At 41.0% G+C, this 24,234-nt stretch overlaps 1 protein-coding gene across 1 annotated transcript; it reads left to right on the forward strand.

The window, feature by feature from the left end:
• The first annotated feature begins 508 nt into the window (after positions 1 to 508).
• parga (poly (ADP-ribose) glycohydrolase a) lies at positions 509 to 23,164 on the forward strand. The gene is made up of 18 exons (XM_053436704.1): positions 509 to 668; positions 1,310 to 1,372; positions 1,755 to 2,417; positions 2,505 to 2,637; positions 3,213 to 3,335; positions 3,463 to 3,543; positions 3,938 to 4,012; positions 7,321 to 7,413; positions 8,600 to 8,754; positions 11,493 to 11,572; positions 11,674 to 11,734; positions 12,125 to 12,200; positions 13,746 to 13,893; positions 19,070 to 19,148; positions 19,255 to 19,363; positions 19,780 to 19,885; positions 21,050 to 21,178; positions 21,924 to 23,164. The coding sequence occupies exons 2-18, from the start codon at positions 1,344 to 1,346 to the stop codon at positions 22,088 to 22,090; spliced, it is 2,307 nt and encodes a 768-aa protein (XP_053292679.1). The 5' UTR covers positions 509 to 668; positions 1,310 to 1,343; the 3' UTR covers positions 22,091 to 23,164.
• Positions 23,165 to 24,234: the final 1,070 nt, after the last annotated feature.

Raw genomic sequence — 24,234 nt, forward strand, 5'->3', positions numbered from 1 at the left:
CAATAAACACACAACACAACATAATAGCAAATCAATTGAGTTACATAGCTGCCAGAAATTAGGAAATCAAAGACTAAACAAAGGATAAAATCAAATAATTTATAAAAAAAATGAACCACAAGAACAACATTGTCTTTTTCAGGTTGACTAAGCCACTATGCAACCAATCAGAGACCCCTAAAAACACATGGGATTACAAATATCATTAATTGAATCAACCTTCACTTCAACATTATTCCGTTAAATAGCACAAAATTCACATATAAAAACCAAACATTTGAATAAATGAACACATACCTGAAGTTTAGGATTTAAAATAAATGTATATTCTTGAATTATATACTGTTCTTACCTAAAAACTTTAAATGTCATTCACCTTCTACCAGTCTACAGCATCTCTTTTCGCCTCCTTAAAGTTTGCACGACACTAAACCGCTTTCTGTTCCAGTTGCTGGGATACCAGCTCCAGATCCCGCCTCCTCTCTCCAGGAACGCGTTTTGATTGGTCACTAAATGTCCTGCCGTCAAGCAGAAGCATTCAACAGCGAAGTGAAAGTAAAACAGATGCTGGACGTTTGGAGCCAGCAAGAAAAGGCTGCCTTTCAAAATAAATGTTAAATAATGTAACGCAGCCAACGCAGGGGTTTCACAGAGAGCGGGACATGCCTGTAAGTCGTATCTCTTACGTGTAATAGACGCTACACTGCTAGCTGGATGAGGTTGAAGTACGTGGGCGCTATCAACAATAAACGAAGCTAACAGCTAGCGGTTATATTTTTAGCCTGTCAAAGCTAAGTTAGCAGAAGGGGACTTGTGTTGTGACGCACATGACGTGTTTGATATCAAGATTAAAGCGAATAGCCGAGTAACTATTTACACTATGAAGACAAGAGTAAGATATAGTTACCGGTTAGCTTGGTGAAGCTATGTCAAACCTGTCAGTGTCTGCTTTCCCTCATGATGCATCTGCTGTTTGTGTTGGTCAAAATGAATCTGATGGAGGTTGAACTGAAATATGAAACCATCATTACGGAAAACATTTGGCAAGATTTCGGTTTCACCTCAATAGACAGTTTATAAAACGACTTCCACCACAGAGAGCTGCTCAGCTTCATGATTCGGACAAGTGGACAGAGCTCTTCAAGTTTTATTGAGAACAGATCTCTGATAGTAGCCTCCTCTAACCTCAGGCTTATACAAACCTTTTATATTTGTCTCTTCGTGGTATGTATGCTATACCAGAACTCGGATGTCCTGTTTAAATTGATCTAGAATTTTTTTAACGTGGAATGTTTTCCTTCCTCAACAGCTTTTGTTGGTTTATTTTGAATAACCTGTAGAAGATGGATGAAACGATGGACTCTCAGAGAGGGTAAGACGTTCATGAGGCCTTGAGGATCTCTTCTGCTCAAATACGACTGGTCTATATGGCTAAAAATTATATCTGGAAAGAGAAAGACTAACATATATTTAACATACATTTGATAAGCACCAAAGCATTTTACAATTCTGAAGTTGATCAATTATAAGCTAAGTCTATATACTGGACTTATTCTATATTGATATTGATGGAAATTGTTGATGTTGGTTAATACCATGCTAAAGCTCTTTGATTAAGTTTTTGTTAAGTTATATGCACATATAGTTTAATCGTTAACCCGAGGTTGTACAAAGGTTGATTTTATTTACTCAACCTCCTTACAGAGCCATCTCTCTCTCTGTTCTCTCTCTGTTCTCTCTCTGTTCTCCTGCAGTGTGACTGGTGAAGTCATCCCAGTGGTCGTAAACAATGATGCATCCCAACCAAACTTAACAGATGGAGAAGATGAATCATTTTGTGGACAGCAAAAACCTGATACTGCAAAAGACTCTGTACCATCAGAGAACACACAGGACGACATAGCATCTCAGATTTCAATGGACTGTGGGTCTGCAGGAGGGCCAGATGAATCTGGCCTTGCTGAGAGCAGCAGCAGTAGCAACGCGACTCAAACACACTGTTCCAATGGACAGAAATGTAAGAGGGCCGGTTCACCTGGTCCCCATCCTGTTAAAACCACCTGCGTTGATGTACAGTCTCCAAAGCCCAAGCTCACCCTCTGTCTCAGTTATAGTCCCAGAAAGGGTGTAAGCACACCCAGTGATGTGGAGATGCTGAGCCCTGACAGTCCGGTCTGTAAATCCATGGTCACCAGCATCTCTGCAGACAAGGATCATGATGGCGGTGCTTGTGTGGAGGACTCTGGCTCCACAAAGGCTCAGGAAGTGGAATCACAGCCGTCTGTCAAAGACTCTGACTCTGGAACGTCGGCCAAAGAAGGAACCCCACACCTGGCTGCCACAGGGACTGAGGTAGCAGAGTGCAGTGGCTCATCCGATATGAGCCAGGAATTAATCAGTAGCCAGCCAGACAAAAGGTACTAGTTTACTTTTCCACTATTGTTTTTATACCCACTTCCAAAATACTTTTTCCTTCATAATTTATTTTTCTTTTTTCTGTACAGTATTTCGTTTGCATTGCATGACATGGACAAAGGATGGCTGGGGACCCCCATAGATGAGCTGAACCGAATGCCCCAGTGTGCCCCTCCTCTCTCTCACCTGAAAGCAGTGCCTAACCACACTGTCACAATCCGGGTGAGTCTACAGCCACTCGTTTTGGCTGTGTGCGTGCATGTGGGGGGATTGTATGTGACATTTTGTTGTGAGACTACATTGTGTTGTAGTATGAGACAATATAAGACGAAAAAGAGTCAAAGGGAGTGTGACAAATAGGCTGTTTTAGATACTGACTGCGGGAATGAGGAATAGGGAGACACCACTGGGCAGGGTGAAGTCGTCCTCCATGATCCCCTCAGGGTCTCTTGTCAGAAAAGCTTTAATCAGACTGTGTCCTCCACTGCTACTCCCACAGGAAGCAGTGTCAGTGCTGGTGTGTAGATACAACTTGTTCTAACATCTTACAGCTACTGCCACTCAAGCACGACTCTGCCCATCACCCTCTTAATCACAACAATGATATTAGATTTTAATTACTGTTCTTAGTTAATCATAGCTCTACAAGCTGGACAGCTTTCAGTTGTTTAGTCGGCCAGCAAATGAATATGTCATTTAGTAAAACAAAAGTAAAGCTCTAACAAAACAATTTAAATGTAAACAAAGCAACAACTAAATACAGTCATCTGTATTGACATTTATTTTCCCTGTTGCAGACGGATCTCCTTAGAGAGGGAGAAGTCCCTGTGCCGTATCCCACAAAGTTCAAAGATGCGTGGGAGGATATGTCAGTGAAGATGCCCTGCTCTGAGAAGAACCTGTTTCCTATGGAGACTGAGGTAAACTACAAGTTGTCCCACTCTTGAGCTGCATCACAGGCTTTCATCAAACTATGTAAATGTGTTACAACAAGGTTACAGTAGGGACATTGTAGATACTTTTTTTTTCTAATGTTGCTGCATACAGGACGGAGGTGGTGTCCAAAGTCGGTGGGATCTGATCCGCACTGCCTTGCGGGGAGGGTTCAAAAGTTCTCTGGATGTGAAGGTAAGACGACTGAATTTGGTGAACGTATTGCTCAAGTATTCCAGCAAGATGTAAGTCTCTTTACATATGGAAAAGTGCTTTCTTGCACATTTTTGAGATTTCCAATGACACCAAAACCTAGAAAAAAACCTCTTTTTGTTCTTTGTGTTTTTACTGTCCACTTTAACATGTGAGACTGTTTTCAGAGTTTCATTATTCCAGTTGCTGCAGGTTCACATTTACATGACTCCTTCCACAAACAGCCACATGGTGGCAGAGTTTGCATTAGTTGTAGAATGAATTAAAAGACTATATATTTTTGTGTCTTAAAATGCTATGTTATTCCATTGCCCCAAAAAAGTTATTTTCACAATTTGTCTTTTATAAATGATTAACTCATATTTATTCTTTTCAGGATGCAATATTGAGATACAACACAACACATGCAAAGAAATGGGACTTCACTGCACTGAACCTACTTTGCACGGAGGTAAGCTGTTTAAAACATGGACTCTGATAAAACACTGAAGTTTTCTCTAATTTCGTAATTTGCAGCAAAGCAGCCTTTCATATTTGTAATTGAAGAGACATGTAAACAAACTCCTCATCAGTGAAATGCAGCCTGTTGTGTTGTTCTGAAAGTCAGCCCCAATGAACCTTACCTGGCAGTGTTTGTTTACCTCACAATAATTAACTATGACTTTGAAATGTACCTTAAAGAAGGATGAAGCGTGAGTTGTTATAGTGAGTGGAGTCTGCTCTCCTCTGTTGCACCAATGTGCCTCGTCCCCTCCCATTACCTGGAAGTCTCACAGGAGCAAATAAGCATCGTACAGTTAGGACAGACGAGCACGGAGCATGACGGCAGCAGCTGCTGCAGGTGAACCTGGGGAAATCATTTCCTTTTCTTTCTTCAGTAGGAAAATGATGTGGGATAATTATTAACCATTTTCTGTTGAGATTTTCTATGAGATTCGTTATTAAAAACAGTTTTATTTTTTAAGTCTGTTATAACAGTACAGTATTATTGGCAGTAACTGTCAATTGTCCGTGTTTATCCGAGGAACTGAGTCAACATATCGACTTTATTGCCACTGAAGGTGTCGTTTACTAATGTGCATTCTTGTGGTTTGTTGTCAAATTCTTATGCAAGTGGATTTCTTTTGATTAGAGCCATTACAAAAAATATGATTTTACTAATGGACCTCCTTGGAATTAATTACATTCCAGTCAAATCGATATTTGAAACCTTAGTGATTATTTACACAGCTAAATTAAGACCATTAATACAAATAAAATCCCTCCGTCTTCTGAAATAATTTTTGAGAATAATACAGAGAGCTTGAGAGATCAATAGACGTCTTGGGTCTTTTTAAAGCTCAATGCAATTTAATTAAAGAGACCATTTAAAACTGTAAAAAACGCAAAGCAAGGCCAATAAGAAGGTTTCCCCCCATGTCAAATTGTTCCTGTATCTTTAAATTTAGCATAGGAGTTGCTAAAAGTTTTGTGAAAGGCTGCTGAGTTAAATACATGTATAGATACACAGTGCTCACTGGTTTTTACCATCTTCTGTCTTTTCAATCAGTTGATGGATGCCGTATGAGGGCGAATTTGTAATACTCGAGCAGGGATGATTAACAGCTGCCATTCCGCAGCAGCCATGCATCTTCTAAGTCATTTGTCTTTCACACACATCTAATGCAGTAAAGAATCACACTGAGTTTACGGCCGTCCAAACAGATCTGAAATTGACAGAATACTTTGTGCAGCTTCTCTGCTCACAAACCGATTTTTTACATTTTACTCCTCTTTCGCTGCAGTTTGCGGAGAGTTTGAATCCTAACTGTTGCACTTCTCAGCCAAGAACATCTAATTAAATCTGGAGCAACATTGCTGCAGCACTGGGGTGACTGTCAAGAGGTACATTGGCCCTGGGCTGGTGATTGACACTCTGCTTAACGTGTAATAGCCATAGGGGGGGAAAAAGTGCTATTCAAATTAGAGCTTGTCTGTAAATTGTCTTAGGGTTTCTCTCCTGCCAAATGAAACTGTCACTGTGTCACTTTCTGATGAATGTGTGAAGGCCGAGTAGGAGAGCAGTCCAGGAATAAGTGCAGGTGATGCTCCAGTAGTACATGACCACACAGGAGCAGGACCACAACAAACTATCTCCCCTATCACTTGTATTGCTTCTATCTCAGAAATGGGAGAATTGTAGACCTCTAAATAAACATTTTTAAATCAAGACATGCTTAAGTTGAGCTGCAAGGAAATGAAAATAACATGTAAAAACCAGAATGGATGGAATATCGGCGTGAAATCGAACGTCAGTCCATGCAGCAGTAAATCTGGAGCTCATCCGTCATATACATATTCAAGTGAAAGGTATAGTTTGTTGTTGCAGCCCATCCCGCGCTGTGTTACTGTTGTGGCCGGGCCTTTTTAGCTATGGAGAGCAGGGGGGGGGGTCTACTCTCATCCTGCTGCATCACCATCTACCATCTATTAGTCCCTCAGGAGCGCTTTATGATGTCTGCCAGCTCATTACTTCTGACAGCGTTTAGTCAGACCTGCTCTGCAGCTATATAAATGCCCCCGGCCAAATCGCCCACCAAAGACTTCCTGTTGAAAATCAAGCCACACTGCCACTCTGTCCACAATTGGTCATTTGCATCTGCTCCAGAAGTTCCATTTAATCAGGGCGAGCTCCCCCCCGCTTACCTTGATAGAATAAGGCAAGTGATTGATGACGGTGACGCTCGAAGCCAATACACTCATAAGTGATTGCATTGTAAATCTGGGTCTATGATGGAATAACGGTGTTTATTTTAGAGGGGACTGCAGATGGATGCTGAGGTAAGCTATAGGTTGAAGTATGGATGTCTCGGCCGTGGCGGGCTCTCCTTAGATTGATGGTCCGTTTCCTCTAAAACAAGTTCTGTGTAGCGAGTAGCTCTGCAGCGTTCGGTTTCTTCTGTCACCGCTGAAGTGTTGGGGTTATTGATAACTGAGCAGTGGGAGCGCCTCCCTATAACAACAATAAACCTCCGTTGCCTTCACCGACACTGAGTTTTCTTCTTTGATATGAAAGAGCTTTCCTTAGATATTGGTTTACTGGTATTGGGTTATGAGCTCAGACTCACTAACTGTTAACTGTTGTTACACCATCTGATATTTTCATCCAGTCATTTTTCCTGTCTTTACTCGGTTTGAGAGCAGGACTTATTGATTTCACTCTCAGTTGTTTTGGAATGCAATGTGGGACAATTTCATTTGTCAACACTTCACCTGGCAATCTATTGGTTGGGGCAAGGAGAGCAAATCCAAGCACAAGCAGGGACAATTTGAGTCAGACCGCAGGGTTTTGAGTGAGAGCGTTAAAAAATCTGAATGTGAAATCAATAAGTCCTGCTCTTAAACGGCAACACTATGCTCTTGATGAAAGGTTTGAAAAAAAAAAAAAAAAAATGCTAAATTTAAATGTATTTGATATTATTGGCTCACATTTGGGTGTAAGCAGTTTGTTCATAGTGTTTTATACCAAAATTTATACTATAAACTATTAATTAACAAAATAAAAATGAACAAAAATTAATGTGGTTGTGACTTTAATATTCTTGATGAAATGGCTCAAAGATTAGATTTAAATTAATGGCGTTACGAGCCAGTTTGCCACTTCAGATGTCATCAGTCACTCTGAATGCTGGCTCTGAGTAACTGCCTGTTCAACCAGGCACTCAGCGCCACAGAGGTATCACATCTAACAATAGTCTCTTTTCTCCAACTTCTCTACAGTATCTGGAGCACTGCGAGTCACAGCACCTGTTTGAGTCCATTTTACCTGCCATGGTAGAACTGGCGCTCAGCGCTCCTCGTCTCTGCACATTGGTAAGTGCAGTTCACAATTTTTCTATAACTACACAAATTCACGTGATTGTCAGGAGGAATGTGAGTAAAATAAAAGGTGAATGTTTGCATTAAAGTGGGTATAAAAAGGCAAGGGTTCACCGTACAGAGGAGGAAGGACATACCTCTCCTTAGATGGTACATGTTGTACAGGATCGGCTCATGAGTTACGACTGGTCGGTACTAAATGCCCCCTCTTGGGCTACATCAAGAACTACTTCATTAGAAAAGAGGATGGAAAGTGGAGAGGTCCGTCTCATGTCCTGTCATCCAGCTGCTTGTGCACTTGAGAAAATTCCTCTTACTTTTTTGCATTCACCGCTCTGCTAAGCCGGAACTGGTTATGAACTTAAATGTCAGTCTCTTCCCATTTGGACTTCCACACAAGCCTCTCATCCTCCGAGCAGTGTGTTTTGGGGGAAATAGGCTTTGATATCACCCCTGATGGATCAGCTCCATATCAGATATCAGATCTTTTAAAATGTCATCTCCATTTGTCTTCATTTTTTGTTCCTTGTTATCAATTATAGCAATGCAAGAATGCCTGGATTGATATTTATGTAATCCACTTATCTATTTCTGAGCCTACAGTTTGATTTAATAAAGTTAATTTAGCTCCCACTCTGGACAGCAGAGGAAAACCCCTGTAGCTGTAATTTGAGACAGAAACGATGCTCACGTTTAACACACGGAGGGAATTTCTGGTACAGATTTCCCCTCCGAGTCATTTGTAGCGGTTGGATAATGAAGCTTTCTGATGCTTTGTCTTGCAGTTGTAAGCATCAAGGCTAATGTTTATGTGTGTGTTATTAGAGTGGGTATTGATCTGCTAACTGGGCAGCCTTGGGAGGCTCTTTAGCCCTAATCAGTGAAGATAGATGGGCCTCGTGTGTCTGACTGAACGAACCTGGGGGAGAGCAAAAAAAACAGGACCTTAATTACTACCACCCATTTACCTAATGGAAGTCTCCTTGTCTTCTCTGCTCACTAGATTACTAAACCAATTATCTTCCCCCATTAGACCTACAGTATAGCACCCACATAACCTTGTATGTTTCCTCAGCATCTGTCCTGGCGTCGCTACATTTCCCCGTCTCATCCCATGTGAATCAGATTCTTTTGATTTGATTTGACTTCACACTTTCAGTCTTTTTTTTTCTATTTCTAGCCAATTCCCCTGCTGAAGTCAAGGATGAACCACTCACTGACTCTGTCTCAGGAGCAAATCGCCTGCCTTTTGGCCAATGCCTTCTTCTGCACATTCCCCCGACGCAACTCCCGCAAGTCGGAGTACTGCAATTATCCTGAGATCAACTTCTACAGGTAAAAGTCACACCATCCCCTGCAGAAAGCAGGAGAGAGAAAACACTGATCAGAAGCTCATTAGAGGAATAGAATAACCCGTGGTTGTTAGTATTTTATTCCGATTTGCCCCATGAGTCACTTTGTAAGTCGTTACTTAAAGAATAGATCTCATGACACAGGAACATGATTGTACTGTTTGGAGTCAACAAATCTTTCCTAGTCATCAATGACTGTGGTTTATTCTTATTTAACCAGGGCCAGGTTTTCTCTAAATCTTTACTGCAGTGTTCTGTCCAATAATTGGACATTGCACAACGCCGTTATACAATCTGGTCAGATTATGTTTGAGTGGCTCTCTTTTCAGTGATTCCACCATTCAGAGAAAAAATAAACATATTTCCATAAGGGGGCACTACTGCCTTGAAAACCTCTAATGAATGATTATTTTTATTTTTCAGTTGCTACTTATTTGTCAAGTGTCCACTTATTCCAGTGCTGCATATTTAACCTGAGGTGTTTCATTAGTTATTTTTCAAATCGTATATATTTATGTATTATATATTTGCTTTTTCCATAGTCCTGCTGTGACACAGTGTGTGCGTGTGTGTGTGTGTGTGCGTGTCCCTGTCACCTTATTGACTTGAGGAAAAGACTGTGGGCAGAGACTCTCTTTGAACTCCATGTTTGTTATGTCTTCCTGTGTGGGAGGGAGATTCAGAGTGGGAGTTTTAAATCGGTGTTCTCTGGTTCTACCTACTCAGACCCAGTGGTCTGTTAAAGAAAGCCTGAGATGGTTAATTGAAAAACATAGTTTTGATGGAGTGCTTTAAAGTGCACACACCCATCTTAAATCCAGGAGAGCAGTGGCTGTTGTGCAGTTGAATGTGAAGTAGATCCCCAATGATTAGGGATATATGGGCCAATATATATATATTTTTAAATTTGCAATGATTCCTAAGATGTCATTATCAAACCTTTGGATATAGAAATGTAATGGAGGTTTGATATTTTAAAGTTAAACAAAACCTCTTAGTATAAAAAACTATAAAAGAGGACAGAGAGTGGCAACACATTTTTTTTCAGAAAAGACTGAAAAAGGCAAATGAACAGTGAACAGAATTTTGATATTCCCTGCAATCCGCATGATCTCTTACTGCTATCCAGAGTGTAATTAGCCAGCTGCTTCTCCTCTGGGGGTCGAGGAGTATTATATTAGGAATCTCACTGACAGTCATATTGATTATCTGTGAATTTTGGTCTCAGTCCCTCCATTAATTCCCTCGTTTTATCTGAACCGTTATCATACTCCACAATCAGTCGTCTGTGTTCATGATATCTTCCTCCACATCAAACGTTAGTGGCAGCCTGAGTGAAGAGGCCTCTGTAATAATGTAAGTATTGATTCCAGTTGCAGGGCTGGCTGTTTCAGACCCGTGCCAGCACTCGGTTGCAGGCACTCGGGCCGGCCTCAACTATCAGCATCTCTGCCTGCAGCCAAATACAGGAGAGAGAAAGGAAAAAAAAAAAGTCTGAGAAGATGAGACAAGACAACCAGTCCGGTCTAAAATGGTCCTCTGGATCGTTACCAGCCCTCCTCCCCTCCTTTAATTGAGGGAGTGTCCGTCACTTTGCTTATTGGTTACAGTAGCGCTCTGTCATGGACAAGCAGAGCAGCAAGCAATCGGCTGATTGCTGTTTTGGCAGAACTGTCAAGGTTTGTCCTCCGTTAAGTGATGGATAGACTTGAGGGGGGAGGAGAGAAGGCAGAAGACTTATCTCTTTAGCCTGCGCTCGCCTCTGCTTGAGAAGAAAATGACACCGGAGACCCATCCAACAATTTAACTTGTGATGAAAGCTTATTACCAAGGAATAAATCCTCTTCTTTTTTTTGTTGGTGGTGCACTGAGTGACCACGGTGACCAGGCCTGTGATGGCTTAGGAGAATAGCTAAATTGGAAAGGGAGAAAACTGTCGGAAACATCCTGCTGATTTTTATTAAGGTTATAATGTATAAGAGCCAATACTTAATATGAATGTCCTTGAAAATTAATATTACTGCAAATATATTTTGCAACTAAATCTTTCTTAATTAGTTAGATTTCTTTCATCGGCATTTATGATTTGTGACTCTTGTGGAAATTTCACACTTTCACACATTGGATATGCAGCAAATGTCTTTTAATAAATCTGATTTTCCCCACACTAAAGTGCTTTGAGTGCATTGCTTTTTAATTTCGTTTATCCCCTCGGTTTTTGTTTCTGGTCTGGGCAAATAGCGGCAGGAGGGAAAGACGAATGCTGAACTGTGATTAGTCATCAGCTTAGGTTGCTTTTATTGGAGGGAGAGTACCAGTAGGGGGTGATTTAAGATGTCCAACGAAAGCTCTCTCTATTCCTCTCTTTCTCCCTCCCTCTATCCCTCCACTCTAGTTTTTATGGTAACTGAGGAACTGAAACATGGCCTCAGGCAGTGCCATTGTATGAAGGATGGAGATGGATGGGAGAGACATCCTGTCAGTTTGAAAGCTTGACCTCACTCATCACATGCCTTAGCATGGTTGTGCACTGGGCTATAGATAATGACTCAGAGTGAAACATTAATACCTCTCATCTGCTGAAGTGTAACATATACATAAACCAATATACTCCCTTGTTATCCGTTTCCTTGGTAAGAGACTCTGAAGATCATCACGTGCTGTTAAATAAAGTGTAACGATTTTACATAGTTCTCTTTTCCCATCTACTTTTTGATCCAGGTTATTTGAAGGTTCTTCTTCAAGAAAGATCGAGAAATTGAAAACACTGCTGTGCTACTTCAGGAGAGTTTCACAAACCAGTAAGCATCATCACAGTATCCCACATGAAGTTGTAGGAGGTCTTTATTTTCAATGCTTTTCAGTTAATTGTATTCTGATTATAACTTTACTTCTTTTTAAGAGCCCAAGGGTCTTGTTACATTCACAAGACAAACACTGAACAATCCTCCAAACTGGGAAAGGTAATATTCTCTTTTCTACTGATATTATCAGTTTAATGAATTAATTACCTAAGTCCTTATAAAACTTATATGCACTAATCAACGTTAAACCCAAATGGTAATTGCTGTGTTTTGGCAAATATCACACATAACATTTTATTTGTATAAAAATATATATTTAAATGTCTGCACAGCTTGATTTAACAGCTTAACATTAAGTCAACATAGTGAAATCTTAACAGCACATTAGTGACGAGGAAAGTTTCAGGGGATATTTACAGATTTCCATCAAATGTGCGATCATTTTCCTTTGTTGAATATCCTGTTTCAAAAACTGTACAAGGGAAATCTTTCCACAAAAGCATGTTTACCTGGAATAGCTGAAAGCTTTATACTGTTGTGTTTGTCAAGCTGTCAGACTCAACTGACACGTCTACACATCACCTGTGAGGGGACGATTGAGGACAACGGATACGGGATGCTGCAGGTTGGTGGTATTTCACAGTTTTTCTAATGCCATGTTGAACTACTTATTCAACCTGGCATGATATAATAAGATAAGACATTGTTCCCTGAACACTGTGATACTCTTCTTTCTTTTTTTTAACAATGGTGCCACAATCTCAGTGTCTGGATTGGGGGATTATAGCATCACATTTAATGTATCATACCTTTTTTGCACTTGTTGGTTTTGTCAAACCTGACATATGACTCTGACTTTCACCTTGACTTCTCTGTAGCTTTCAATAGCAAAGGCACTACTGTTCTGTCCGAGAAGTTGTCCACCACTTCAGCTCACAATCTTTTCTTTTTCTTTTTGCATACCCATGACGGTTATTGGTTCTCTATCTGTCTGAATTGATTCCCCCCGTCTCCTTACTCCCCTCACTGTTCCAGGGTGGGTGTTTTATTTTTTTCTCTCCTGGTGACAGCTGATGTACACACTTGAGTAGCTCAGAGAAGCAGGGGTGGAGGGAAGGACCCTGGGGTGGGGGGATGAGGGAGAAGGAGGTGCATGGAGGATAAAGATGAAGAGGGTGAGCCGACCCTCTGCGGCGACCCAGTGGGCCCGGAGTCTTGCGGGTGGATTGATGGCTACCTCAGCAGGCTTGGGCACTGTCAGTGTGTTGAGTTTCAAAAGGACTGGGTGGGCTGTCATTCTGTCAGGAGGTGAGATTTAAGGGTGAACCAGTGGCGGAGGCGTGGAGTTGAGCGACTGGTTAAGAAAACATACACATGCACATACAAACACATTTGCTGTCACACAGGCTGACGTAGCTGTGGGCCAGTAAGCACAACCCTCACCCCTGACAGGACGTTTAAACAGCAGCATCGTGCTTGGAGGAAGTCTCCTCTTATCCATACTACAAAAACAAGGAGTGGGCTATTATCACATAACATCCAAAATATGTCTCAGAAATAACCACAAACTGCTATATCTTGTTATTACATCATTTTTGGGGGGATGTATCTTGGTCCATTTGTTAATGTTACAAACACTGTTGCATACTTACATTTAAAATACTTTAAGAAGCTTTAGAGTCTGCAGCCAATGCCCGCAGATATTTGGTGTTAACCCAAAGAACTGGTTAATAATAAATGTTTTTATTCCAATCAGTTTGGATTAAGTCATCTTCTGGGGAGCATGAATGCAAAGTTTCATCATTTCCTAATCAGACTCTTTCCCAGCAGGAAGCCGTGTTATGATGCTCAGACATTCATCTGAATTAAATGACCACAGGGGGTGACACATAATAAGGACACATTAATAGTATCATTTGTTGAACGGTGGGAGCGGACAGAAGCTAAACCTAAGTATGGGTTTAATGGGTGGGACAAAGGACAATATATTAAGATCACCTAGAATTGAATTAGTTCTGAATGTATGGTAACTTGCAGCAACTGCTTTATTTAAATGGTCCCATTGCATTTTGACGATGTATTAGACTGTAATTGTTTCAGATGAGAACTTATTTCTGGATTCTCTCATCTTGGTCTCAACGCCTCCATTTATTTTCCTTTATTTCCTGAGGTGGACTTTGCAAATAGGTTTGTCGGTGGAGGAGTAACGGGACATGGACTGGTGCAGGAAGAAATCAGGTTCCTCATCAACTCTGAACTAATCGTCTCTCGTCTTTTTACTGAATGTCTGGAGCCCAATGAATGCCTCATCATAACAGGTACGTTGACACTTAGTCTCAGGATCTGCTTTGTCACACATTAATTATTGTACATGGGTATTGTACATGGGTTCTACCTCCATCCACGTGCTTTATTTTGTTTAATTATTTATAGGAAATAAGTCACCGCACAACAACAGTTAAGTCAACAATTAAAAATCATTCAGGATTCAATAAAATAAAAATCCTTTTAAAACACAGACAGAGGTTTTTGTAAAAAATACTTAATTAAACACGTTCCATCTTCCCTGGTGATTGTCTCTCAGAGCTTCACTGTTGCCACATTCAGCTCAATCCTGTTGTGTGGTCAGTCAGACTGATATCAGCTGATTGACCAAGACAGTCATCGATATTCCACCTCCTCACCTTGAATAGCTCTTTCCTGTAAAGGCGGTGGACTAGTGGCAGAAACTTGGACTATGGGCAGAAAAGGTCTCTTGTTCGTCTCTGGTTCGACTCCACGGAGAAAAAACATAAAGACGAACCTGGATTGATCTGTCCAAAAATCCAAGAGGATTCTCCCTAGCCTGTCTAGTGCCCCTGAGCAAGGCACCTTACTCCCCCAACATCTGCTCCCCGGGCGCCGTACATGGTTGCTCACTGCTCTGTGTGTCCTTCACCAGATGGGTTAAAAGCAGAGGTTAAATTCCCCTACAATTGCATGAGTGTGCTTGTGCATGTCTGTGCATGTGTTTGGGATAAATAAATGTATCTTAATCTTAATCTAGTAGGTTTAGGATTGTTGCCCAGCCATGTGATTAAAATATCATCCAGTGATATGTTTCTTTGTCGGTTCGGTTGAATATGAGCTGACAGAATGCTCCTTTATACTTCTGCTATTCATCTCTTGGTTCTGTCAGCAATAAAATCATCAATAAATGCCAGTGTACCAGTTCCATAAACCCCCAGGCTTTAACAGAACCACCACCGTGTTTGACAGATGAGCTGGTGACCAGAGGTCTTAAACTGTGCCTTATTTTCTCCGCACTTTCCTCTTTTCATCCTTTTGATAGAGGTTGATGCATTAAAAAACTGTTAAAATGACGAAGAAGCATTTAGTACAAGTGTCAAATATTAACCTAGTGGCTCTGTGTGTTAATGAGCTCTATCTTGTAATGTAAAAAAAGATATATCATATGCAACACAGAGAAACAATTATTTAACTTGACTGCTTGATCTTTGCTCTTCTCTCTTACTAAAATGATAAAAGGTATCAGGTAGTAAAAAGGACGAGCTGACTCTGTCTTTCTTGTATTCTTTCACTGGAGTCTCTGTTCCTGAGATAACAGACCTATTGTGAGACAGCTCCAGGGAACAGGGACTATCATCCAGGAACTGGTTCAAGTAAAAGAGAATTTCTTATTATGGTCCTTTTTGTTTTTGCTCTTTGCTGTGGAAACCACTGAGCTTTGTGTGCTCTGAGTCCATTTGCAAATGCACTGAGAACATCTTGCATCAGACAGACAGATCTTTAAATGTTACCTTACTGATACAGATTTAGAGCACGATCTCCCACATAGTTCCCTCTATATTTGTGTAAAACCAGTAACATTATCGATGAAACTTTGCGCTTTAATTAAATATTCATTGTTTTATTTCAAGATGTACTGTCGTCTATACGTTTTTTCCTTTTTTCAAAAATGGGTCATTCACAGGACCAGAGGATACGCTCCGTTTATATTTTTATCATGATGCTGAGCTAAAAAGAAAATATTGTCTATCCAATCAAAAATCTTTGTGGACTATGGCCTTGTCCCTCTGTGCAATATGAGATATATGAGAAATATTTATAGGTTTCCATGCAGTTTAGACTGTAGTCGACAAGGTGCTTATTCGTAAAGAGGGAAAAGAGCCATCGTTGAGCAGACAGCGAGTGTTGTTTATTTATTTGATTATGTCTTGTGTGGATCAATACCTTCAGAAAACCACTGTCTTTTCATCACATCGTTTTGAGAAAGAGGATATCTGTTGTCACGTTGTCCTGTTACACACTGTGGATGTACTGCATGATTAAAAGTACAAAGTAAATAGTAGAACTAGAACCAGTTATAGGGTGCTGCCACAGTGTGAATACTCTGAACGCTTGGTGTTTTTCACATCTTTTCTTTCTCCTGTGTAACATGTGGTGAACATGTTTTGTGGGTCTCTGAGTTATTCTCTGCCGTTCACTGAGTCCTGTGTGTTTATTCGTCTCCATCCCCCCCCCCCCCCCCCCCCATCCTTCCATTTGGTTTAAAAGTAAATCCATTGCACTGACTCACTTGGGACAGCCCAGTTATCCTTCATTTCTCCCCAGCAGAATTGCCCTATTTTTCAACCTCCAACTCACTCTGCTTCGGTCAACCTGTCTTAAGTGCACTGGCCTCTCATTTGCCCCCTCCTCCTCCTCCTCCTCCTCCTCCTCCTCCTCCTCCTCCTCCTCCTCCTCCTCCTCCTCATCCTCCTCCTCTGCTGACCATCATACTTTTTTCGTCCTTCTCCGCTATATCTTCTTCACTGCAGATCACTATAACAAAATGCACAGAGATTTAAGATCATGGAATTATGTTTGTTATAGACGTTGATTGAAATTTACCTTCAATATTTCCGGTTTAAATTGTCACTTCATGGCATTGCCCCTCAATGTGTTTTCAAATGGCTTTAATTTATTAATTTGTCACTTCATTTATTCCCTTATCATATTTATTTAACTAGTATCTATAAACCTGTCGGATGAGCAGTTGTCCAAAAAAAGTTGGAAGGACAAGCATGCACTTTATCTATTTAGCATAGCATAATGAATGTAATATGCACTTGTCCTGTTATGGTATTTGTATCATCTGGGACATAAAATTCGTTTAGCTTTTGTTGCCGTGCCAGACATGGTTGGACAGTGACTCAGCAACACATGGAGTCAGTCAAACCAGCAGTCAAACAGACTGGTCTGCCAGTTTTAGTTTATTTTCCTTTTAACCTTCCCCCAGCGCTGTTTTCAAGTGTGTATATTGTCAAGTTTCCAATTTCCTCTGAATATCATCTTCTACAAAAAAAAAGCTTTAACTCCATGTCGATGTGTTGACCCACCAAAAACAAACTAAAATATGAAGGCACAGGTTTTTAAAGATATAAAACACTTTAGCACTCAATCTTTACTTTACTGAATACTACCCCCCCAAACTGAGACATTAAAGGGCGCTCAAAAATTTCCTTAGACTTCTTTTAGACCCTGATCCCCACGGAGTTCCTGCAAACGTTCATCATTTCTGGGGAAAGTTCCTGCAGTTCGTAGGGACAGCTTAAGCGAAGAAAACGCAGCATTAGATTTGTCCTTGTTGACACAAGAGTCCTCCTGACATTTAGCTGAAGATAAACTCAAATATAAATGTTGTTCACAAATTTTTCATTTGATAGATTCTGTCTGTGGAGTCTCCTCTGAACACGTGACCAGCAAGAAAGACACAATGACATCAAAGTATAAGGAGACGGAAAATGTGGTCTGTTGGCTACAATCTGTACTTAACATTACTTGTTGCTATTCTTCTGGTTGTGACGAGCAGAGTAGTATGAGCTGCGAGAGCCCCCTGACCCACACTGATAGCAGCACCAAACAAATACAAAACGTAAACATCGACCCCGCTCTCTTGATTTCCTTTCGAATTACCTTTCGCTCTGTAAAGCTAGCATAATCTGTTTTGTATGGCGCCGTGTTGTCTTCTTCGAAAATCCCGTCTCTTGCAAGTCACCTTCAGCGGTTAGTCACCCCCTCCATGCTTCCCATAATTCTGCCTCCCTCCCTCTTTCCCTCCTCCTCCTCTCCACTTAACTTTATTACATTTTGGACAGAAAGGAATTTATAGCCCAACTAAGGTCATCGCTCTGCTAATGGAATGGGCCAGTTACGCCATAGATTCATTAAAACCTTCAGAATATTCCTTGCACGCAGCCAGTGTTTCCTCTTTAAGTCTCGTCTCTGTTTCGAGACTCTATATCCGTCTCTCTTCCCGTCTTTGTTGTCCGCCTCTGTCTCGTAAAGAATACTTCCGTCTCTTTAGAGGTTTCTTCGTGAGGGTCTTCGAGGTGCATTCGGAACTTGAACGTCATATAAATGTTTGTCCATGAATCGGAACCTAGAAATCCTCGATGTAATGTAGTGATGGAGGACTATACGCAACAATGCTACCATGGGCCGTTGCCAGACTAAAAGTGATCAAGGTGAAGGGAGAGGGATTAAGATCTGTCGATGGAGGAAGTGATAGGGGTTTCCTGTCGTTTGACGTTAGGAGTCGCTAGTGTTGTAGAAAGGACTTCATTGAACCCACTGGACTGGAATTGGCACTATATGCTAAAAATAAAGTACAGCCAAAGCTTTTGGTCGAAAACATAATTCTTTGCTTTACTGCCATTATCATCAGTTTACGTTCTTCCTCCAGTAGATTAGCTATTAACGTGAGTCATACATTGATGTACAAAGACGTTTAGAAAATTATGCTTGGGAAGTCAATTTTAAGCAAGTAAACTCTGTATTTTAATACCTCGTCTCAAGAGATGCTGTGAAGAATGACATTTAGCATTGCTTTTGAAATAGCTTGTCTCATTATTGTGAACTTTATTCTACCCCACTCAGCTAGTGGCACACTTAACTCTGCCAGTACATACAGGCAATCCTCTTGGGCCATGTTAATCACATGTTACACTTCACTGATGTGCTTTGTAACCACCTAATGCCTAATTCACAATATAATAGGCAGAATGTTCAGTGTTGAGTGCTGCTGTGTTTGTAATGACAAACGATGAAATCTTTGGAGTCCGGACACGTTCTGTTTGAAGTAAAAAATAAAAGAAAGACTTGCTGTCTTAGTAACAGAAGTGAGTAATTTAATAATATACTGATGTGTCATGGTTTGCAAGTATTTTTTGCAAATGTGGCCGAGTTTGTGTCTTCTTTTCAAACCACTGCTTTTATCATGGCTGAAAGCTTTTCATTTCAAACCCCAAAGTGGATTACTTATTAAATCAATGGCTTTTATTTACGGCAATCCAATGCGGGCTGATACTGTGTACTCACATGGGGAGCATAGAAAGCACCTAATTAGATTTAAGAAATAAGGCGGTGAAAGAGATTTAGGCCCACTGTGCGCTCTGACCGCTGAATACTGAGTAATGTAGTTTTTTTTTTTTTATTCTTCGTTCTCTGCAGGCACTGAACAGTACAGCAAATATTCTGGTTATGCTGAGAGTTACAAGTGGAAGGAGAGCTACAAGGATGAAACGCCCAGGTATTATGTTTATCTGATTGTCCCAGATTGTTATTGTTTTGATGTTTTCATTTTTACAGTCGTTAATTCAGGCAAAGACATTTCTTAAATTGTCTCTCATTTCCAGGGACGACTGGCAGAGACGATGCACAGAGATCGTGGCCATTGATGCTCTTAAATACAGAAATTTCATTGAGCAGTTTCTCCCAGAGAAGATGACCAGAGAGCTCAACAAGGTGAGAGACAGTTGAATTGTCAGTAGTTAACAAGTGGAGACAGTGTTATGTTGTTTTTCACTAAAAGCTCTTGGTATTGAACTTTGACACATTATCAGGGGCCACCTGCAGAGATGTTAATTAAAGGCTTGTTGGTCTGTAACACCATTGACTTCAACTCAGGGCTACACACATCGAACTAAACAGCACTTGCTTACAGTAGTGGCAATAGCTGTGCTATGCAGCTGTAGTTGTATTGTATTGTTTATGGCTCTACTTCAGGCTCACACTCTGTTATTTGTGCCTTTTGTCCAACCTACATAAGACCCACCAATTAAAAAGGCCACCAATAAGATCTCTCAGTCTTTCAATTTAAAATTGTTGTATATTTTGCAAAGAGATGTTTCTCACTTCTTCCCCCTTCTCCCACCCTGCAGGCGTATTGTGGATTCTTCAGAAATAACACCAACAAGCGCCCCCTTTCTGCAGTCGCCACGGGCAACTGGGGTTGTGGAGCTTTTGGTGGAGACACACGTCTAAAAGGTACCCTTGGTTAATTCAAAAACTTTGTGTGTGCGTGTTCATACACGAGAGCTGGAATTATAAAATTGCTAACAGATGCATCATATTACTTATTTTTACTTTGGAATCTTAAGCAGCCGCTTAATATCAGTAGCTCAGACAGGATCCTTCATTCATCAGCATTCAGCATTCCTGCATCCTGAACGTTGTGGCCCAGTCCCAGATGCCGGCCTCTCTCAAACCCCTCTGGTCAATTAGTTGCTCTTCCTGGGTGTCACTCAACCCTTCCTTCCCTCCCTCTATTGATCACCTGACGCACGTTTATGTTTTCCATTAAAAGGGCGATTGATTACCGGGTAGGGACACCATAAATCCAGGCTGATGCAGGTCTCTGCGGCTTCGCACCACATCACTCTTCATAAGCATGGGCCCCCTTTACTGTCCCCTCGAGTACGCCAATGCCGCAAATTATCGGCAGTTGCATTTCCAGCTAATGCTGACACATTTTTGTTACCATTTAATTTAGTTCACACTTACACACCATGTTATTAAAAGAGCATTCGCCGTGTTATGTCTGGTTTCAGGAAGTTCGAACTGTGACAATAAACATTGATGTGCTTGTGTGCAGCTCCATGTAGAACAGAAGGTGTTAATTTCCTCTGCGGCGTGCTATGAATAGATCCACTGGACTTGACAAAGTCCCTGAGGATGATATTAGCTTCCGGAGACCCCCGCCCATTAGCCCTGGAATTGGCATAGCTGTTATTTTTAAAAGGCAATAGCTGTATTTTACATTCCAGTCCCGGCGCTGCCTTGAGATGTGGTAGTTACATGAGACTAAGCTGTTATGTTGTGTGTAAAGATTACAGACATTTAGCAAATTATGGTTTGTTTTGTGCGTTCATAAATCTGAATTCAATATCCATTCCGTTAAATATTTAAAAGCATTTAGACCCAATTTGCAAGAGCTAAAAGATGGATTGACGTTGATGAGGCTGTGCTGCCATTGGTGGATTATTTACTCTTCTGATACAAATTGCTGCTGCCACTGGTCCTTTTTTTGCCTGCACCTGGTTTATTGACCAGTTAGTTCCTCAGTGGCCACAATTACACATTAATGATTTCACACTGAAGCTGAAACATTCATATGACCTTATAACTTTGTCTTTCCCCCCATTATTTCAGCACTGATTCAGTTGATGGCTGCGGCAGAGGCCGGTAGAGACGTGGCGTACTTCACATTCGGTGACGCTCAGCTCATGAGAGACGTCCACGAAATGCACACGTTCCTCACCGAGAGACAAGTCACCGTTGGTAAGACCCGCACACCAAACCAAAAGTTATTTTAATGTCAATGCGTTATCTGCCTCTGTTCAGCTCTTACAGTAGATGACATAACAACCAGGAGCTGTGATGATATCAGCCCCTGCTGAGATTGGGGAGCTCGTACAGCACATGGACGTTGTCCTTGTTTGTGTCATTACTGGGGACAGTGTGCATAAATAACAGGACACAGTCCATCTCTATGTTAAGTTATTCCACCTTATGGGCCAGTTCTCCTCCTCAGCTCATCCATTCAGCCTCCGCCGCAGAGTGGATTACTGCTTGGACTGACCCCAGCCTCTCCCCTCCCCCTCTTTTCATTTTTCTTCCACTGACATTTATTGAAGCCTTTCAGAGAAATTCCCCTCTAGCAATCCATTTCCTAAAGTGGAGCTACGGAGAAAAAGCTCACGGCGTGTGTGCGTGCGTGCGTGCGTGCGTGCGTGCGTGCTTGACTCATAAATGAGCACGAACAAACTCGTATTTTGTTAGTGTTTTTTTCCCTCTTGTAGTTTTGTTCTCTTGTTTTTTTTCTTTGACTGGGTGTAGTCTCAGGTAACAGTAATTTCTAGAAATTCAGCAAAGGTGACATTTTTAAACCACTGAATCTCATCCCGTTTGTCGTTTTTGTCTCCTTCTCTCATACTCTGCTTCATCTCCCTCCATAAATCGTCCTCCTCTGGACCCCTGCACCATCCTCCCCTCTGTCTCATTGTCCTCTCTTCCACTCTCCCAGGACGGTTGTACAGCCTTTTGAACCAGTACTCGAACGTGGTGTGTAAGAGCTGCCGCACGCTTCGGCCTGACGTCAGTCTCTACAGTTTCATCCACGAGAAGGTCTCCTCTCGAGCAGCAGCAGCCGACGCCTCAGACACAGACAGAATTCCGGGATGTAACCTGTAACGTCAGATTTTCATTACAAGGGGGAGAGGTGACTCATCCTCCCTCCAGCTGTCTCTTTGCAAAATAGAGACTCCAGGTTCAAAGACCCCAATGTGCTCTCAGTCTTGTGCTTACAATCACTTTTTTTCTCTCTCACACACTCTCCCTTTAAATTTTCGATCCTAACATACAAACTACCAAAACACAGTTTTGCCTTTCTCGCTGATGGTGTTATAGGAGACTCCGGATGTGGTGAAATGTTTCAGAGACTTATAGCAATAGTAAATCCTGGTTGCTGTTAGGCCTTTCTCTAGACTAAATGTGTTGTGGAGTTCTTTAGTTTTTACACACTTATTACAAATATGGCCAAATAGTCATCATATGCATGGTTGTAGACACTTTTCAATACGGATAATCCAGGAGACGATACCTTCTTGTTATCTCGTCTTATATTGTGTTTGCTAATCTTTTTGAATTTGACATTTTCTCGATTTGACCATACCCAGGCTGTGGTGAGGTTCCTAAATACAGAGAGATGATGAGATGCCATACTGTAGTCTATGCATGGGTAACATTTATGTATCAAGTACAAACATATGCTGCTCTTTTCGATCCTCTAGGGATGTCGAAGTTCAACACCCATGTGGTCCTTAAGGTTTCTATCAATACAAATGAAAATTGTCTATAAAATGGTCCCTAGTATGAGATTCCTTTCAGACAGTGGATTATATTCTGATTGATGTAATCGAGTGGGGACCGAGATCAGTCCTCACTCTTTATTCAGTGTGAAGAACAGTATTGATGCTGCATTAAAAAAATGAAGAGGGGAGCAGATTAAGAAAGAATTGCACGCAAGGTATAATCTTTGTCAATGTTTTAACCTTTAACATTTACTTTAGGAATGTGATTGTTTTTTTTAATTATTATTATTATCATTATCAATATTCACAGTATTTTCTGATTTGAAAATGGATTCTGTTGAATTATGGATACACAGATTTAAGACTGTAAATGTATTGAATAGTACTGTATGCTAGGTTTTTAGGTTGTACTATTTTTATTATAATTTCTTAATTAAAGTATATACTGTTCAAATTGAAACTCTCCGCTCAAATCACTACGATTTACTGGATAATGACCAAACATATTCAGGGACCAGCTTCTTAAAGATTTCAAAACCACGCTTTAGGTGACTCAAAGCTTTGTATCTTATCCAAAATTTATTTAAAGAGATCATTCTGCATTATTCTCAGCTTGTAGTTTCTTTACATCTGCACAACTTAATAATTCAGATCATGTAGAAATAACGGACTTCATTGCAGGACTGTTGCCTTCATCAGAGAGAATCCATTCCTTTTCTTATACATATATTTGTGGCCCGGTCTCGGCACAGCAGATTTGTCACTTAATGTAATGAAATCATACATTATTTAATCAGTTGAAATGTGATGGATTTTTGTGACAGCACGTGTTCCAAGGGGCTGTCAGGGAAAATTTAATTCCACCTCCAAACATGCTTAATTTGATATATTAGGGTTCCTAAATAGCCCCATGACGTGGACCTCCATAAATGGTGTGTAGGCTTGGCTGGGGTAAGTGGATTACACAATATCTGCTCCTCTCGCTCTTTGTACTGAGCCCGGCACCGACCAAATGAGCTCTGGACTCGTGTGCACACACTGCAGTCAATTTGGTTTGGCAAACCTAACTGCTGCTGGCGGGCGTGAGCCTGAGTCACCTGAACATTAACTTTTTTTCAGGTTACGGCATAGTGCCTCTTGGATTAAATATTTGGAAACTGGACAACGGCTCGATGTGTCAAGCAAATGCTATGAATCAATAACCACAGACAAAAACATAGATGATGTATTTCAACTTTTTTGCACAACAACCAGAAACGATAGGTTGGAGGATTTCAATTCCACCCATACACGAGAAATGTCTCAAAAACACCAAACAGCTGGTCCAGTCTCGTCCTGAGTAGTGATGTAATTATTCTAAACAGGATGTAATTTAACACGGAGCCCTGTTACCCAGAGGCACAGGTCTTTTCATCGATGAACACTATTAATAAAATGCCAGAAAGCCACTGGTCTCTGCTCCGTCTCTGTCAGGCGGCAACGCCACTACAACAAAATGGCATTTCAGTTCATAATTGCCTGACC

Source organism: Pleuronectes platessa, chromosome 12 (assembly GCF_947347685.1).
Source record: "Pleuronectes platessa chromosome 12, fPlePla1.1, whole genome shotgun sequence".
NCBI lineage: Eukaryota > Metazoa > Chordata > Actinopteri > Pleuronectiformes > Pleuronectidae > Pleuronectes > Pleuronectes platessa.

Coding starts and splice junctions, on each gene's coding strand:
- parga (XM_053436704.1), top strand. CDS start 1,344: ATGGATGAAACGATGGACTCTCAGAGAGG. Junction 11,735..12,124: donor AATCCTCCAAACTGGGAAAG/GTAATATTCTCT, acceptor GTGTTTGTCAAG/CTGTCAGACTCAACTGACAC. Junction 13,894..19,069: donor TGAATGCCTCATCATAACAG/GTACGTTGACAC, acceptor CGTTCTCTGCAG/GCACTGAACAGTACAGCAAA.